The 18,148-nt window shown below is 61.2% G+C and overlaps 3 protein-coding genes across 4 annotated transcripts in view; 1 reads left to right on the forward strand and 2 right to left on the reverse strand.

The window, feature by feature from the left end:
- Nucleotides 1–18,148, forward strand: part of TLE5 (TLE family member 5, transcriptional modulator) — a 392,013-nt gene that overhangs the window by 330,326 nt on the left and 43,539 nt on the right. The window lies entirely within an intron of this gene.
- The window catches only part of NCLN (nicalin), a 353,563-nt gene that overhangs the window by 97,661 nt on the left and 237,754 nt on the right, over nucleotides 1–18,148 (reverse strand). The window lies entirely within an intron of this gene.
- Nucleotides 1–18,148, reverse strand: part of GNA11 (G protein subunit alpha 11) — a 29,317-nt gene that overhangs the window by 7,249 nt on the left and 3,920 nt on the right. Inside the window, exons 2-4 of the mRNA XM_050770632.1 lie at nucleotides 6,225–6,409; nucleotides 3,365–3,519; nucleotides 2,212–2,340 (exon numbers count right to left, since the gene is read on the reverse strand). Of these exons, the coding sequence (XP_050626589.1) occupies nucleotides 2,212–2,340; nucleotides 3,365–3,519; nucleotides 6,225–6,409 (469 nt within the window). The remainder of the gene's footprint in view (nucleotides 1–2,211; nucleotides 2,341–3,364; nucleotides 3,520–6,224; nucleotides 6,410–18,148) is intronic.

Consider the following 18,148-nt stretch of genomic DNA (forward strand, 5'->3'; position numbering starts at 1 on the left):
GGAAACGGGGTCTGTGCAGATGTCACCGGTTAAGATGACGTCACACAGAGGTAGGGTGGCCCTGGCCAAGGACAGGTGATAAGAGAACAGAGGCAAAGACGCAGGCAGGCAGGACGCCGCATGAAGAGGGGGCAGGGATGGGGCAACGTGGCCACAAGCCAAGGATGCAGCCACCACTAGGAGCCGGGTGAGGCCTGGGCAGATCCCCTCCGCCTCAGAAGGACCCGGTCCCACCCACACCTGCATCTCAGCCTTCTGGCCTCAAGCACTGGGCGGGAATAAGGCCTGCGGAGGGAGTCTCACACCTGGCCCCAGCAGCCCAGGACAGGCACGCCCAGCCCTGCCCCTCAGCGGCCCGACAGCAGCCAGGGCCTTAGCACTGGAGATGTTGTACGGGGCCAGGGCCAGGCAGGCAGGGTCCACACTCCCAGGGACAGCAGAGTCCAGCCAGCTGCGCAGCCTACCCAGCACAGGACCCACGGAGGGTCCCCAGGGAGAACTCTGCTCTGCTGGCCGGCCCCCAGCCACAGTGGACCTGGAGCCCCGGAGACCCGACGGGATCCACAGGGGCAGCCCATGAAGAACAGAATCCAGCCCACACCACCCAGCGCCTCCACCCCAGCCTGGAGCCCTCCTCCCTCCTCAGTCCCTATGAACCCATCCCCTGGCAGCCTCGGTCCCCATGACCCCTCGTCCTCTCCCTCCTCAGGCCCTATGAACCCCCTCACCTCGCTGCCTCGGTCCCTATGACCCCTCGTCCTCTCCCTCCTCAGTCCCTATGAACCCCCTCACCTCGCTGCCTCGGTCCCTATGACATCCCCTCCCCTCGCAGCCTCGGTCCCTATGACCACTTCTCCCCTCACAGCTTCAGTTCCTACGACTTCCCCTCCGCTTGAGGCCTCGGTCCCTATGATCCCCCTCCCCTGGCAGCCTCGGTCCCTATGACCCCCCTCCCCTGGCAGCCTCGGTCCCTATGACCCCCCTCCCCTGGCAGCCTCGGTCCCTATGACCCCCCCTCCCCTCGCAGCCTCGGTCCCTATGACCCCCCTCCCCTGGCAGCCTCGGTCCCTATGACCCCCCCCCCTCTCCCCTCGCAGCCTCGGTCCCTATGACCCCCCTCCCCTGGCAGCCTCGGTCCCTATGACCCCCCCTCCCCTCGCAGCCTCGGTCCCTATGACCCCCCTCCCCTGGCAGCCTCGGTCCCTATGACCCCCCTCCCCTCGCAGCCTCGGTCCCTATGACCCCCCTCCCCTCGCAGCCTCGGTCCCTATGACCCCCCTCCCCTCGCAGCCTCGGTCCCTATGACCCCCCTCCCCTGGCAGCCTCGGTCCCTATGACCCCCCTCCCCTCGCAGCCTCGGTCCCTATGACCCCCCCCCCTCGCAGCCTCGGTCCCTATGACCCCCCTCCCCTCGCAGCCTCGGTCCCTATGACCCCCCTCCCCTCGCAGCCTCGGTCCCTATGACCCCCCTCCCCTCGCAGCCTCGGTCCCTATGACCCCCCTCCCCTCACACCCTGGGTCCCTATGAACCCCCCTCCCCAGCAGCCTCAATTCCCATGACCCCCCTGCCCTGGCAGCCTCAGTCCCTATGACCTCTCCCGCAGCCTGCGGCACCCCCTCCTCCAGCCAACACTCCAGACCCCAGCCCCATGGTCGCTCCATCCAGGCCCTGGCCCGTTGTGGAGACCCCGTCCAATGTCCTCCCCGCCAGGTCTCTTTGGCTCCCAGTCTGGATGGATGTGGCTACAACCCCCACAGCCCCACAGCTCCTTCCCTGTGCGGCCCTGGCTCACACATACTTAGAGAGAAATCTTATCTCCCGGCCTGGTCAAACACACCCTGAGGATGAAGACTCATGGGCTTCTTTTTCTTTAATAAGACAAGACAGGGTCTCCCTCTGTCGCCCAGGCTGGAGTCCAGTGGCGGCGCCATCATGGCTCACTTCAGCCTCGACCTCCTGGGCCTGAGCGATTCTCCTGCCTCAGCCTCCTGAGTAGCTGGGACCACAGGTGCGCACCACCACACCCGGCTAACTTTTCAAATTTTTTTAGAGACGAGGTCTTGCTATGTTGCCCAGGGTGGTCTCCAACTCCGGGACTCAGGCGATCCTCCCGCCTTGGCCTCCCAGAGCGCTGGGTGCGCAGGCGTGAGCTGACACAGCAGGCAAAGGAGCCTCTCAGCGGCCCCCGCCTGCTGCGGCCCGGGCGGTACCTGAAGATGATGTTCTCCAGGTCGAAAGGGTACTCGATGATGCCGGTGGTGGGCACGCGGACCCGCAGCACGTCCTGCTGGGTGGGCAGGTAGCCCGTGGTTGCGATGCGGTCCACGTCGGTCAGGTAGCTGCAACACAGCGGGGGTCGCTCAGGCCAGCTGCCCCCGTCCGCGGGTGCAGCAACCACCCAGAGCAACAAGCCAACGTCTACACAGCACAGCTACTGAAGTCCACGCCTGATTCCGGCTTCCTCGGTTCCCCTCATGCCTTTTCCTGCTCAGCCCGCGACCCCTCTCTGGGACCCCACCTGGCATCAGAGGGTCTCCTGAGGCCCTCTGGGCTGTGACCGTTTCCCATTTCTGACGCCCTGGGCAGTCCTGAGTGAGGCGACTCTCGAGTGGTCTGCCTGGGAGGCCGGGTGCCTGCACAGACCTTTCCGGCACCACCCGCAGGCCCTGGCATTTGGCTGCAAGTGCTTGGTTATCTGGGCCCTCCCACAGCCTCCCAGAGGCAGGGAACACACGGAAGACGAGCAGGAGGGGCGGGGGACGGGCCTGTCCTTGTCCCCTTAGGGCCTCTGCCTGCCAAGCATGGAGGGCAGCAGTGCACAGCCTGCCGCGCGGGGGCCTCCTGCAGCCATGGCCCGGCCAACTGTCAGCACACAAGTCATCCCCTATCCCAGGCCCAGAGACTGGGAGAACCCCAACATCAGTCAGGGTCACAGCCAGTCACTAGTGGGAGACGTGGCTCTGGGGACGATGCCACAGGCAGGAGTGAGACAGCCCAGGGTGTATCCACCTCCCATCCCACGGCCCTTCTAGGAGACTGTGGGTTTGCGCCACAGGCCACAGGCCAGGCTCCAGCACCGAGGGTGGCCAGGAGCTCAGTCCTGACCCAGGGAGGGTAGTGGCAGGGCCAGGCGTACAAGGAGGCCAGTGTCACACCAGAGTCCACGGGCTCCTGCCAAAGCATGGCCCGTCCAGGGTCTGCTCTGCTCTGGTCCCTCCGGCCAGGTAGCTGGGGCCCACCATGTCCCTGCCCCAGGCGAGCGGGCAGGGGGCACCACAGGCGCTGCGGAGGGCTTCCCGAAGGGTCCCGGGCGCCGGCCCGCAGCCACCGTTCCCATGCCGCCTCCAGTGCGGCCGCACTTACTACTTGGCAGAGTCGGAGAGCTGGTACTCGCGCCTGCGGTCGTAGCACTCCTGGATGCCGGGGTCGTCCCACAGGGTCTTGATGGCGCTGACGTACTGATGCTCGAAGGTGGTCACCTTCTCCACGTCCACCTCCCGGATCAGGAGCGCATTGGCCTGCGAGGGCGGGCAGGGGAGAGACCGAGAGCTCACCAGGGGCCACGGAGCCACCAGAAAGCTCGAGCGGCCCCTCTTCCAAGCCTGGCTGGCCTGGGCAGCATTCTGCAGGCTGCGCAGTCAGGACCACTGACAGTTTCGTGTAACCATGTGTCAGAAAAACACGAGGCTGCCTCGCAGTGCGGTTCCTCCAACAAGGCTCCAAAACCAAAGTCTCCCAGTGGTGCTGTCTGCAGGGTGCCGGGAGGCCGGGCTTCGATTCACTTCTCAGAGGTGGGGAGGGGACGGCGTGGGGAACAAGCACGCGTGGGACACACACGCTTCAAACCCGGAACCCGCAGGAGGGCAGTGCAGCACCGAGCACGATGGAGCACGACAACAGAACAGACGGCGGCGGCGCCCAGAGCGGGCGAACAGCCCCAGCACTCACTGCCTCCAGAGACACTGGGAGGCAGGAAGCCCAGACACAGGGCGTTGCAACCAGCGGCACCGCCCGCAGTGTGCAGCTCCAGACTCAGTTTCTGCCCCGCCTGGCTTCTCTCTTTCGTCCAAAAAATGCTTATCAAACACCATCAAGGGCAAGCACCACACCCGGTGCTAAGGACGGCATGCGGCCCCCGAGCCGCCGCACTCAACAGTTTACCAACAGTTCACCCGCTGCCCCAACACGAGCCGCCTCCCCCTCACGCAACCCTGGGCAGTGGGCGGCCTCAGGCCCCAGCTTGCTGCCCTGTCACAAAGGCAGGCCAACCGCACAGACACGTGCTTGCACACACACACGCACACCCTTCAGCGGCAGACACTGTAGGGGACTGTCCATTCCCCTCCTGACACTCCGTATCCCCGTCCCCCGGGGGCACAAGCCGACATGACCAGCCACAGTTGGCTGAGGGACTGGGGAGGGGACATACTGGGTGGGACCCAGATGGGAAAGAAGGGAGTCTTGCCCTGGGCTCTGGGAGCCATGGGACCCTCTCAGGCCCCCCAGAGTGGAGACTCAGCCCTTGCTTGTCCCCTCTGAGCAAAGCTCCCTGGCCCCGACTCCAACTTCAGCCCTCCCCTTGCCCTGCCCCCAGCCTCTCAATCTGGCCTGGGATAAGCACACCTAGGGGGACTTGGAAAAAGAGACACAAACCCCAAAAATCCCACTCCCTGGAAACTTCCAGATTAGGGATCAGCAATCTGCTTCTGCAGAGAGCCAGAGAGCACGCCCAGCTGTCCCGACCACACGGACTGTCTCCAGCACTCAGCTCTGCTGCTGCTGCCGAAGCACCATGGGCAACATGGCAGAAATGGGTAAGTACCAATAAAACTTTATCGACAAAATCAGTCTGTAGTTTGCAGACACCTGTTTCAGATGTTGATGGAGATCTATGCCCAAACATGAATGTGGACGCTCAGAGGGGGCCACAGCTGGAGGAGATCACAGCGGGAGACAGGGCCAGTGGCAAACCAAGATCTAAGCACAAGAGCCCCACCCCTGAAAACAGGGCTACAAAAGCGGGATCAACGGCCCCTCGGCTAGAAGGCCCCAGGGAGGCCACTGGCAGGAGCCACGGCTGCACGGCTGCTGGGCCTGCCCCATAGGGCGGCCACTCGGGGAAACTGTCTGGAGGCTTCTCAGAGGGCAAATTCAGGGTAACCCTGGGACCCAGCGATTCCGCTCCCGGGCATAGCATGCAACTGAGGGAAGGGAACACGTGGTCCACATAAACACATGTCCACAGACGGTCACAGCAGCTCCATTCCCAACAGCACACACATGAAGGTGCTCACACGTCCGCCAGGGGATAAATGGGCACATACACGGTCCCTCCATGCACTGGAACATGACTCAGCCATGAACAGGGACGAGGCTCTGACACACGTCACAGTGTGGATGCACCTTGAGGACGTCATGCTCAGTGACAGACGCTGGACACAAAACGCCACACAGTGTGCAATCCTATTTCTATGAAATGTTCAGGACAGGCCGAGCCACAGAGGCAGGAAGCGGATGTGTGGATACCGGGCTGGAGGAGGGGGTGGAAGTAATAGCCAATGGGGAAGGGGTTTCCTTTGGGAAGATGAAACCTTCCGGAATCCGACAGCGGTGATGGCTGCACGACTATGCAAACATATCGAAAACCACCAGATTATACCCTTTAAGCAAGTAAAGTACATAGAATGTGAATTATAACTCAATAAAGCTGTGATTTAAAAACAGGGCATCAAACAACCTCTACTTTATTAAAAAAAAGAACAAAAAAACCAGGGCGGAGGCCAGGCATGGTGGCTCATACCTGTAATCCCAGCACTGTGGGAGGCCAAAGCAGGAGGACTGCTTGAGCCCAGGAGTTCAAGACCAGCCTGGGCAACATGTGAAATTCCATCTCTACAAAAATTACAAAAAGTAGCTAGGCGTGGTGGTGCACCTGTAGTCCCAGCTACCCAGGAGGCTGAGGTGGGATCACCTGAGCCCACAGCTACTTGGGAGGGAGGCTGTGGGGCTCGGCCACGCAATGCCCGTCACAATTCTCCAGCTGGCCCCCAGGAAGGCGGTGGTTGCTGTTTCCACGTCCATGACAGGAACGGATGGATGACCAGGGGTAGCCTGGGCTGGCCGGGACCCCCGGCACGGCCCCACCCCGGCAATGCGGCCACCGTGCTCACTGCCAAGCCCACAGCTGCCCAGGCGCTCCCCTCCCCAGGCGCCCGCGGCTCACCTTGTTCTGCTCGTACTTGTAGAGGATCTTGAGCGTCTCCATGGCCCGGATCATGGCCTGCATGGCGGTGAAAATGTTCTGGTAGACGAGCTTGGTGAAGCTGCGCTTGTCCTCCTCCGAGTAGCCGGCGCCATGGATGATGCGCATCTGCTTGATGAAGGTGCTCTTCCCGCTCTCGCCCGTGCCTGGGGACGGGGCACGTGAGGGCGGGTGGCAGTCGGGGCCCGGCTCTCGTGCCGCTGCCCCCTCTCATCCAGACCCCGCCACGCTGCAGCGCCCAGCATAGGAAACCAAAGCACGTGAGGCTGACCGTCTCCAGCAGACGCCACAGCCTCCTGACTCCTCAGAAAGAGTTTACAAAGCGCCCTTCCCATTCTCCTCCAAGCCAGGGTCTTATTGGAACCACCCTTTTCCAGAAGTTCTGCGAGGACACACTTTCCTGGGGGCCAATTTGGTATTTACGTCAAAGACCACACGGTCTCAGGGCCAAATCAAGCCACACGGCACTGGCCCCCAGCTGGGACTGCACAGCTCCCCCACGGCCACACCAGTTCATGATCAATGGCCGCCAGAGGGACAGCGCACAGATGCGGCGGCGGTGCCCCGACAGATGGACTCACCCCAAGGGCTTCTCTGCACAGACCACTCCAAGGGCTGGGCGCCCCCTTCCCCAGAGCTTTGCTCAGTGGCCACGGCCACCCTGCCCCCGTACGCCAAGCACCCCCGAGGCTCTCCCCTCTCCCTCTTGGTGCTGTGGCGGGGTCAGCCAGGACAGTTGTGCCTGCCGCAGGTGGCCCTGAGCACGTGCCTGAACCCCTTTATGTCTCCATGTCTGCCATGACCTTGCTAATACCCACGATGCTTCCAGAGAGGAGTACGCTACCACCCCATCTCCGAGATAGGCACACTGAGGGTCCCAGGGCCCCAGACAATCAAAAGGACCAGCAAGTCAGCCTGGAGAAACTATCGGGAAAGGGGCCCACGTGGCCAGCTGTCTCTCCACCCCAGCCTCCAGATGAGCCCCCCACGCATTCTGGGTGACAGGGGGGTCCTCACTCCAGCCCATCCCCTGCCTCCGCCTCTCACTACCTGGTCACCTCCTGGGCAGAGACTCCGTCTCCCCGCTTTTCTTCACCCCCACGTGCTGGGATGTCAATGCTGGGTTTTCCAATGTGTCCACAAATCTCTGATGCTCATCCCTTCCAATACTGGAGACTAACTCCCCTCCCCTTGAGGATGGGCTGGACTTAGTGACCTGCTTCTAGCAAACAGAATGTGATGGAAGTGACAGTGTGCCATCTCCAAGGCTAGTTCACGAAAGGCACAGGGCTGCCTCCTTGCTCTCCCTCTGGGGTCACAGGCTCTGGGGAAGGCAGCCGCCCTGCTGTGAGCACCCTCCAGCAGCTCCACGGAACTGAGGCCTCCCACCAACAGCCACTAGAGGGAGCCAGCCTGTGAGAGGCTCCTCCAGCCCCAGTCCAGCCTTCGAATGATGTGGCCCTGCTTGGCTGGTATCGTGACTACAACTTCTGAGAGAGCCCAATCCAGGACCACGCAACCAAGTGCTCCCAAATTCCCAACCCTCAGAAACTATCTGAAGTAAGTTTTCTTAATTTAAGTTGCAAAGTTTTGTTAATTTAAGTTGCAAACTATTACACAACAATAGCTAACTTCTAATTTCTAAAAAGAAACTGCCTCAACTCCCTACTCAAGTAATAACCCTGCTGAGGCCCCTGCTGGCCTAGAGACTCAAGCGTCACCGCCCCTCCCTGCGTGCCCCTAGCCCACCTCTCCAGGCTCACCTTCACCACCCTGTGTCTCTGAATCTTCTGGCACCTCCCCACTTCCACACACATCGCACGCTGTGCCCTCTGCCCACAGTGCTGTCCCAATCACGGCTGCCTGAAGGCTGCCTGGTGCTGGGACCCAGCTCACTTCCTCTCACAGCCTCTGCTCCACAAAGCCCCCGAGGCCCCAACACAAGTCTCCCTCCTGTGCTTTCTGGAACCTTCCTTGCTGCCCACAGTGGACATCGTTGTGCAGGTGCCTGTCGCAAGCCCCCTCGCCTGGCAGCTCCTGGAGGCGAGACAGGCTGCGTGGGTCCCACAGTGGCCACAGCTGCCTTCGGGAGGCCCTCGACAAAGCCCAGGAACTGCTCACAGCACCTGTGTTCCCTGGGGGGGTCTCACAGAACACCCAACACATCCCGAGTGGGGAGCCCCAGCGGCAGCTGCCTCCTCCCAGTCCTTTTCTCAACCATGCTGCGTCCTTTTCGGAAGAAAGAAAATGGACTTTGATTCTGTCTCAGGCAGTGATCCGCCTCCCAGCCCTCACCTCATCCACAAAAGGTCAAACCCACCCAAGTTCCGGGACACGAGGGGTGAGAGTGGGTGTGCAGGTGAGACCACCTTCTCCCCAGAGGGACCCCCACACGCCCTTCCCTCACCGCGCCCTGAAGGGAAGGGTGGTGGCATGGAGGGGATGTGATCTGAGCGGCCTCAGCTCTACTGACGGGTGTGAACGCTGGGCCCCGAGGGGTGCTCAGCAGCATCCCTGGCCCCCGCCCACTCCATCTCAGGAGCACCCCCCGAACTGTGACAACCATAGATGTCCCCAGACACGGCCAGTGTCCCGTGGGTCAAGACTGCCCCCAGATGAGACTCTGTTTAAGAAAACTCTGTTACAAAACATGGCTGTTCCGTGGGTTGGTTTGGGAGGGTGCTGCACCTGGAAACAGCAAACACTCACACACACTGAAGGCCACACCGACGCAAGGCCGGCACACCCTCAAGCCCGCACCCCGGCACAGGCCCCACACAGCACAGGGGGCGAGGAGGGCCCTGCACTCCTGTCAGAAGGCGCCACCCCTTGGTAACTTTGCACCCAACACACAAGGTCCCTCAGGCCATAAACACCTCAACTATGAAACAGAAAAGCAAGCCTCAGCTCTCAGTGAGGATGCCGGGAAGACCAAGACGGCCGAGGAGGAGTCTGAAATGCCAGAGGTCGCTGCCCAGATGAGAACTGACTCGGTACTACTGTTTGGGGTTTTGTTTTGTTTTTGCAGATAGAGTTTCGCTCTTTTTGCCCAGGCTGGAGTGCAGCAGCATAATCTTGGCTCACCACAACCTCCGCCTCCTGGATTCAAGCGATTCTCCTGCCTCAGCCTCCCGAGTCGCTGGGACTACAGGCATGCGCCACCAGACCCGGCTGATTTTGTATTTTTAGTAGAGGTGGTGTTTCTCCATGTTGGTCAGGCTGGTCTCAAATTCGTGACCTCAGGTGATCCACTCGCCTCGGCCTCCCAAAGTGCTGGGAGCCACTGCGCCCAGCCTGTTTTGGGTTTCGTAAGGAAGGCAAAAATGACAACCACAGCCCTGGCTGGCCAAGGACCCCCATGGAGCTCTGCAGAGGCAATATGGGTACACGGATGGGGTGAGAGGCGGTTCACACCCATGCACCCCTGCGTGCACACATATATATGCATGAATGTGCATACATGCACACAATGCACACGTGTGCGTGCATGTACCTCAGCACACATGCACACTGCATGCACACATGCATGTATGCACACACGTATGGACATGTACACACACATGCAGCCCATACACAGCTAGGCAGCTGCGTGTTAAGCCATGTGCACCACTTACACTGGGTGGAAGCCACCCGTGTCCCCCACGTAACCCACTAAAGCCAGGAGCGGCCACAGAGCGGGGCAGGAGCCCAGCAGGAGCTCTGGGCCACTGGAAGCCAAGCCAGGCCAGGTGGCCCCGGGCCTCTGGTGGCCCTGAGGTGCTGGCCACTGTTAAGCCTGGCCGTGCAGGGGCCAAGGGCGAGGCTCTGGACAGCACTCAAGCCAGGCCACGCCACTAGGTTCGGGTTTTCAAGATGCTTTGGCCCCAGCCTGCTTTTCAAGTCGCCCTGTCTCCCTGCGCCAACCCAGCTGCTGCCGCCTCCCGTCACACAGCACCTTGCAGCTGGGATGCAGGGGTTCCTGCAGAGCAGACCCCATGTCTGAAGGCCTGGGTCCTGCCTGAGCCCTCACACCCCGCGGCTGGGGCTCCACATTAAAGATCCTGGTCAGCAGAGGCTCGTTCCCACCTGACCGGCCGCCATGTGGCCCCAAAGCAGCAGCCCCAACTCGGGCCTCAGCCCACATGGCTCCACCCTGAGCCAGCCTGCCCCGCCGGCAGCCACACTCCTCCTGAAAGACGTCTGAGCTGGAAGGCTCTTTTGGCTCCAAAATCTTCAACAGCTGCCCACTGGAAAGAAACGCCAGCCCACTCCTCCCGAGACAACGTGTGAGCCCCTCCAAGATTCCGCCTCACTCTGGACTCGTCCACAGCCCCCTGCTGGCCCTCATCACCCTATCTCAGGCCACCCGCCAGGGCAGAGCCTTCTGTCCACTCCTCACCGCACACCAAGCACCACAGCAGCTTTTCTCCTAAAAGCCAAAAAGCCAAAGCTCCACAGGCCCTTCAACAGGTGCACGGGCGCAAAGACCCCACGCAACGGACCACTGCCCAGTCCTGGGAAGGAACGGACCACGGACCACACCACCACCCCAGGGCAACGCACCAATGGTCCCACCCACAGCACTGAATGTCTGTGATCCTCCCAAATTCCTGTGTTAAAATCCTTACCCCTAAGGCAGGGGTGTTGGGAGGCGGATCAGCTCCTTCTGCCGTGGAGCTCTGGGGGCTCTTTCGTGAGTGCACTGACGAGTCCAGGAGGGATCACGTCCGCGTGAGAACACGGCAAGAAGGCACCGCCGTCTATGAACCGGGAAACACAACCACCCCCTACACCGAATCCACAGCGTCGCCATCTATGTACCAGGAAGCGCAACCCCGTCACCCGCCCCCCAAATCCACAGAACCTTGATCTTGGACGTCCAGCCTCCAGAACCATGGGAGGCAAACTCGGGTAGTTTACAAGCCACTGTGCCTGCAGTATTGTCACAGCAGCCCAAGCTGACTGAGACAGCGACAAAATGTTAGGAAAAGAGGACATTGGGAGAAGCCGGGGATCCAGCCAGGGGTCCAGCCAGGGCCGGCACAAAAGGGCAGCTGGGAGGGTCCTGCAGGGCAGATGCTGCCTGGCAGCTGCCTGTGGCGGGGGAGCACACACTCCACAGGTGACGAGTCAAACCCAGCTTCACATGCAGTCCTCCCACCCTCCCTCCCCGCCACGAGGCCGCACCCACCGCCGGGTCCCGCTGTGAGACCCCCAGGTTCCTGCCTCACGCTGGGTCTGGAGCTGGTGAGCTCAGCCTCCCAGGAGGCCGCCGCGGGCACTGGCAGCTGTGTGCGACGCCTGCTTCAGCACCAGGGTTAAATATCAACTACCCCTTCAATCAGGCCCTTCCCCTTCCCTAATGCCCGGGGAGCTCCCATTGCAGAAATTCAAAGGTCCGGCGTTCAGGAAGCGCCCAGCACCCCCGCAGCACGGGCCCTTCGAGGGTGGCTCTGCCATTCCCTCCTCAGGGAGGTGTGGCGGTCCCCATCTGCAGCCTGCCGCGCCAGCTTCCCAGCGCAGGGGCTGTGGCTGCCCTGCCCACCTGCATCCCTAGCCCCTACGCAGAAGGCGCTGTGTACATGTTTCCTGAGCGAACTGAATGAACCTGGCCCTGGTCCACGGTGCTGGATCCCTCATGTCCCCATCGGGTCCCCTGCACTCCACTGCCCGTCAGGATGGACCTGACTGCGTGTCACCAGCCACGGCTCCTGGGAGAATGGAGTCCACATCTCCCACACCTGAGGGAGTCTAGGTCTCCAGGAGGCCCCCACGTGACCACAAGCAAGGTGCTTTGCCTCTGCAAGCATGGTTCCTGGCGGGCCTGCCACAGGCCGCCCCACAGTGGACCCCAGATGCTAGGGAGCCTTCAGGAGGCAACCCTCAGGTGCACTCAGCACGCCACCACTAGGAGGGGCCAGAGTCCGCCCGCTGCTCCCACTGAGCCAGCTTCCAGAGGAGAAAACTACCCTCCGGACTGGACCCGCTGGCCAAGATCTGGAGGCCAACCAGGAGGAACCTGGTTCTCCTGTACCCTGCCTCCCGGCTCCCAGCAAACATCCCCAAACCACAGGAAAGGAAGACGGAAGAAAAGGAGGCTCCAAGCCCCACAAGAGGGCGCAGCCTGGAGAGCAGGAGCTGGGGACTTATCTCACACTCAAGATTCAAAGCCGGGCACGGAGGCTCCCGCCTGTAATCCCAGCACTTTGGGAGGCCGAGGCAGGTGGATCATTTGAGATCAGGAGCTCGAGACCAGCCTTGCCAACATGGTGAAACCCCATCCCTACCAAAAAATTTACAAAAATGGCCAGGCGCGGTGGCTCACGCCTGTGATCCCAGCACTTTGGGAGGCCGAGGAGGGCGGATCATGAGGTCAGGAGATCGAGACCATCCTGGCTAACACGGTGAAACTCCATCTCTACTAAAAATACAAAAAATTAGCCGGGCGAGGTGGTGGGCGCCTGTAGTCCCAGCTACTGGGGAGGCTGAGGCAAGAGAATGGCGTTAACCCAGGAGGTGGAGCTCACATTGAGCTGAGATCCGGCCACTGCACTCTAGCCTGGGCGACAGAGAGAGACTCTATCTCAAAAAAAAAAAAAAAAAAATTTACAAAAAAAAAATTAGCTGGGTGTGGCAGTAGGCGCCTGTAATCCCAACTACTCAGGAGGCTGAGGCACGAGAATCAATTGAACCCAAGAGACAGAGGTTGCAATGAGCTGAGATTGTACCACTGCACTCCAGTCTGGATGACAAGTAAGACCTTGTCTCGAAAAAAAAAAAAAGATTCAAGGCCGTGCTCACACATACAGTGGCTCACACCTGTCATCCCAGCACTGTGAAAGGCCGACGCAGATGGATCACCTGAGGTCAGGAGTTTGAGACCAGCCTGACCAACATGGAGAAACCGCATCTCTACTAAAAATACAAAAATTAGCCGGGCATGGTGGTGGGCGCCTGTAGTCCCAGCTACTGGGGAGGCTGAGGCAGGAGAATCACTTGAACCCAGGAAGCAGAGGTTGCAGTGAGCAGAGATTGCACCACTGCACTCCAGCCTAAGTGACAAAGTGACACTCTGTCTCAAAAATAAATAAATAAATAAACAAACAACAAATAAAAATAAAAATTACATAAAAAGATTCAAGTAAGTAACCCATGACCCTAGTGGCAGGGCTGAGACCTGGGAGCCAGCACCTGGGAGCCAACACCTGAGAGCCAGACTTCCAGGGTTCCAGGCTGCTTCCCGCCTACGACGCCTGAGCCAAGCCCCGCAGTGCCCAAGACGGTGCGATGTGGGCCGAGAAGGCAGGAAGCCCCCACAGGGCTGTGGGGAGGCCCAGGCCAGTGCACACACCGAGAGCAAGGCCAGAGCCGCAGGGCCCCACCCGGGGAAGTCACACGACCGCGCATCAGCTCCCATGAGAAGGTGGGTCGGTGGTGGCCCACGCGTGTGCATGCGTGTGCCTATGATCCCGGCTCCTGGAAACAGCCTGGAAATCTAACCCTGACCACGAGCTGTGCCAGCGGGTGTGGGATCAGAGCCAGGCACCAACCTGAAGCAGGGGCCCGAGGAGCGGCAGCCCTCCTGAAGCGGAGGACAGACGCCCCTCATCCAGCTTCACAAGGGGCCTCATGCCTGCCCCGCTTCCGTCTCAGAACCCCAGGAGGTAGACAGCACCTCAGCGCCGGACTGACTGGAGGGGAAACTGAGGCACAGAGCGGTCAAGTGGCCTCCCTGAAGTCCCACAACCCCTCACTGCAGGGCCTGAACAGACTTGGTTCTCCTGGTTCCACAGCTTATTGCCGGCAGCCCAGGGCGTGCTCTCTGTTCCAGCACGCACCCTCAGGCAGGGCGCCCTGAGAGAGGAAGGGCACCCAGCTGGCCCCACTGCTGAGGCTCAAGAATGAGCCACCACGAAACGCACTACCTCAGGTGGGGCGTGACAGCCAGGGGCAGCGATGGCAGGACAGCCTCTGGACTGGAACCCAGTCCCATCTCCACAGCAGCAGAGTCCCCAGGTGCCTCAAAGGTGCAGACACCAACTGCCCCTCGCCGGCCAGGGGCCATGCCACCTTGTTCTATTCCAGCGGAGGCTTCCATACAGACTGGTTCCCAAGTGGGAGTGACCCTCCCCACCGGAAGTGGTTGGTGTCACTCACCCACGTTTTCTATTCTTTTTTTTGAGACAGTCTGTCCCTCGGTCGTCCAGGCTGGAGTGCAGTGGTGCAATCTTGGCTCACTGCAACCTCTGCCTCGTGGACTCAAGTGACCCTCCCACCTTAGCCACCCAGGCAGCTGGGACTACAGGTGCATACCACCAAGTCTGGCTAATTTTTTTGCATTTTTAGTAGAGACGGGGGTTTCACTATGTTGCCCAGGCTGGTCTCGAACTCCTGGAATCAAGTGATCTGCCTGACTCGGCCTCTCAAAGTGCTTGGATTACAGGCATGAGCCACTGCACTGGCCACAAAATTTCTGAGCTCCCCTCTCCTCACACGCTGGGTCTTACCACAGCCCTTAATGAAGCCCCCCGAGAGCCTGGGTCCCCAGCCTTGCCCAGCCCATCTAATCCAGTTGTGGGCACTGGTCTGAACATCTCCACCTGGGGACAGGAACAGACCCCTGCCCCTGCCCAGCTCAATGACCATCGCCAAGGAGTCTGGGATGAGATCGCTGATGGGGGAAGGGCGGGAGTCCAGAGGCCCAGGGCCCCTCTCCAGACACCTGCCCAGGCCACCAGCACGTGCCTGACTGGTCAACCCTCGCCCCATCCAGTAGGACTGAGGCCGAGCAAACCGGCGCCGGTGCCACTGACTGAAGGGCTGCTTCATTCATCCCACAGCCTGGGGCTGCGGCGGGCCCCACTACAGCCCTGGGGGCTTCATTCATCCCACAGCTCAGACCCGGCCCCACAGCCCCTGGGGATTAGGACAGGCAACAGAACAGCCACGTCTCCGCAGGCCGCTCGGTGGCAGGGCCCAGCACCCATCAGTGTGGACGCGGTTAACAATGGCAACAGACACAGCGCCCTCCAGTTTGACCATAGCCCTAAGCCCCCACCCCACTCCATCCCTGCAGGTACCCTGAAACATCAGTGTGACTCCACAGCTTTGACAGAAGAGAAAAAGGAGCCTGGACCGCCAGACGGTGCGGTACCCAGAGCACCAACTCTGCAGTCAGACGGGGACAAAAACCTGGGCCAGCACCGTCCCTCCTGGAGCCTCCCAGGCCTTGGGGTCCCCGTGTGGATGCCATCCAGGGAGCACCACCGCCCAGGGTTACTCGAAGCTTTTCGGTGCAAAGCAGCCAGCAGGAAAGGCGGCCACAGGGGACAAGAGGGCTCCCTCCCTGCTGTCTGCTGCACTGGCCTCATCTCATTTAATCCTTCAACAATCCTACAGGGGGAAGAACATTTTTCCCAAGTGACCGATGGGGAAACTGAGGCTGGGAGAGGGAAATGACTCGCCCCTGGCTCCCTCCAGTGTGCCCCCACTGCCCAGTGCTGGTCGGCCCAGGGCAGCCCAGGCCACAGGCGGGACTCAGGGAGGAGCTTCTGAGCCAGCTGGGCACTGTCCTCGAGGACCCCTTCTGCCCGGTGCAGAGGCCCACAGGCAGGTGGCAACCGAGCCTGCCCCAGCAGAGATCCCTGGCGTGCACCAGGCCAGCCTGCAGGGCGTTGAGCAGTACTGGGCCACTCCTCTCCACTTCCCTGCGTGATCTGCCTTCAGTCAGCCAATGATGGTCACTCGCCAAGCATCTCTGAGGCCTGCACAGCTCAGTGACATGGGCAGGAAAGCAGGGAACCAAGGACACATAACTGACAATGGCCACGAGAAGGGACGGGGGCTGCTAAGACACATAGGTCGGGGGTCCTGCTCCCAGGGACACTGGGCAATGTCTGGGGACATCTGTGGTTGTCACAACTGGGGGGTGCTCCTGGCCTGGAATGGGAGGAGGCCAGGGACGCTGCTCAGTATCCCGCAGTGCCCAGGACAGCCCTACCCCAGAGAGTGCTCCAGTGCCAAACATCCACGGAGCTGAAGCTGGGGAGTCCTCACCACGGTGTCTGCAGGCAGATCCCAGATCCCAGATCCCGGGCGGGATCCCCAACGGAGCAGTTTCTCACGGAACATCCAGTATGTGCCACACACGCCAGGTGCTGTGGGCGCGACACGATGTCACCACGCCGGCAGCGGGCGCAGCAGCCAGCATTCAGCAGGTGCCCACTTGCAGTGGAATGGGGAGCACCACTGAGTCCTCACCCCACCGCCCCCTCAGGAAACTGAGGCACAGACCTGAAGTCCCACAGTCGCAAGTAGCAGGGGTGGGCTCTGAACCTGAGTCTCCCCAGGCCACGTACCTGACCCAGACAGCACACTGCTCCCAGGCCCTGCAGATGGCCCGAGGTGCCACCTACCCGTGCTGTCCTGAGAGCGCCTGTCAGCCACAGGAGGCCAGGCTGGACCAGGAATCCCCACAGCAGAGACCATCAGAGGTTTCTGACCCAGAGGCAGGGAGTACAGATGGAGGGTGGGAGACTGGACCACAGACATCCTGACGGGGGAGGAATGTGCCCAAGCCCAGATGACAGCAAGAGTCTGGATCCAGGACAGCCAATTCCAGACAGTCCTGAAGACCTGCCAGGTGCCCTACGGAGGACAGACAGTGGGACGCTCCCCGGGACGGGGGAATGCTCCACGCAGGGCCTGGCGGCAGGAGCTACATGCGCCTGCAACCACCCGCACGCCAGCAACCCGGCACTTAGGATCCCGGTTCTGCGAAAGGACTTAATTTCAATCAAATAATGACCCTGCACATGGGCCTTCCCAGAGCCCCTGGCCGCCCGTAATCGCATCCACCGCTCTCATTCACCTAGGTGGGCAAGCCACACGAGGCTTCCCATCCTCTACTCACAAGTTGGGGTGCCCAGCGGGGAGAACAGAGCCCTGCTGGGGACCCAGAAGGGGCGCCAGGTACCAGCTCTGTCTACAGGGTAGGGCCGAGAGGGCTCCGTGAGCGCCCCTCTTAAGATCCGTCAGACTCCACCACACACCTCTCCAACCTCCTGATGCCAGGGCATCCTCCCCGTGCTGCCCAGGGTCCCGGTGCCAGACAGAGACAGGCTCCACCACAAGACTCAGAAAGTGAAACCTCTCGTGGTTAAATCTCGGAGGGAAGCACTTCCTCCGCTCTCACCGCAGCACCGGCAGAGCCGGGCAGGAGGCTCGGGCGGAAGCTCCACGGAGCTTCCCGGACCAGGCCCAGGCAAAGCAGACCCTTCCAGCCACAGTCATCATAACTGATTACATATAAACGCAGAGGACGTGAGAGCAGGCCTGGACCGAGTCCCCACGTCTCCCCAGCCTGGGCTCCGGCTTGGGAAGTCAAGGTTGGACGAGGCCATCCAAGGGCGCTTCCTGCTCCCAGAGTCTTCTGGGACACGGCACAGCCACCCTGCCAGGCGCCAGAGGCCACGCTCCACGCCTCCCAACACTGGGCCAACAGAGGCCCGGCCCTTCCCGTGGGGCCACCGCACCCCATGCTGGATCCCGGGCCTTGTCACTGCCCGTGGGGGCCGGCGCAGGCCGGACAGGAAGCCTCCGGAACTAACCATCCTGCTTTATTTAGAAAGCCTGGAGCCACTCCGGCTCAGCCTCACTAGCAGCCTCTGGCCCCAGGAACAGGCATTCCCATGGAAGTCCCCACGTTTCCAACCACAAACCTGCCACAAGGAACTCTACGGGGGGGCCCCTCCAGTTTACCAGTGAGACGGAAACCTAACAGCCAAGGGCTGCCCGTGAGAGGCAGAGGCCCAGCGGGCCTGGGGAATGGGAACCCAGATCCAAGAGCTCCTGGCGGGGCCTGCAAGAGTTCTCCAGGCCACAGGGCGGACCCTGGGATGGCGGCG

The sequence above is a fragment of the Macaca thibetana genome, chromosome 19 (assembly GCF_024542745.1).
Source record: "Macaca thibetana thibetana isolate TM-01 chromosome 19, ASM2454274v1, whole genome shotgun sequence".
NCBI lineage: Eukaryota > Metazoa > Chordata > Mammalia > Primates > Cercopithecidae > Macaca > Macaca thibetana.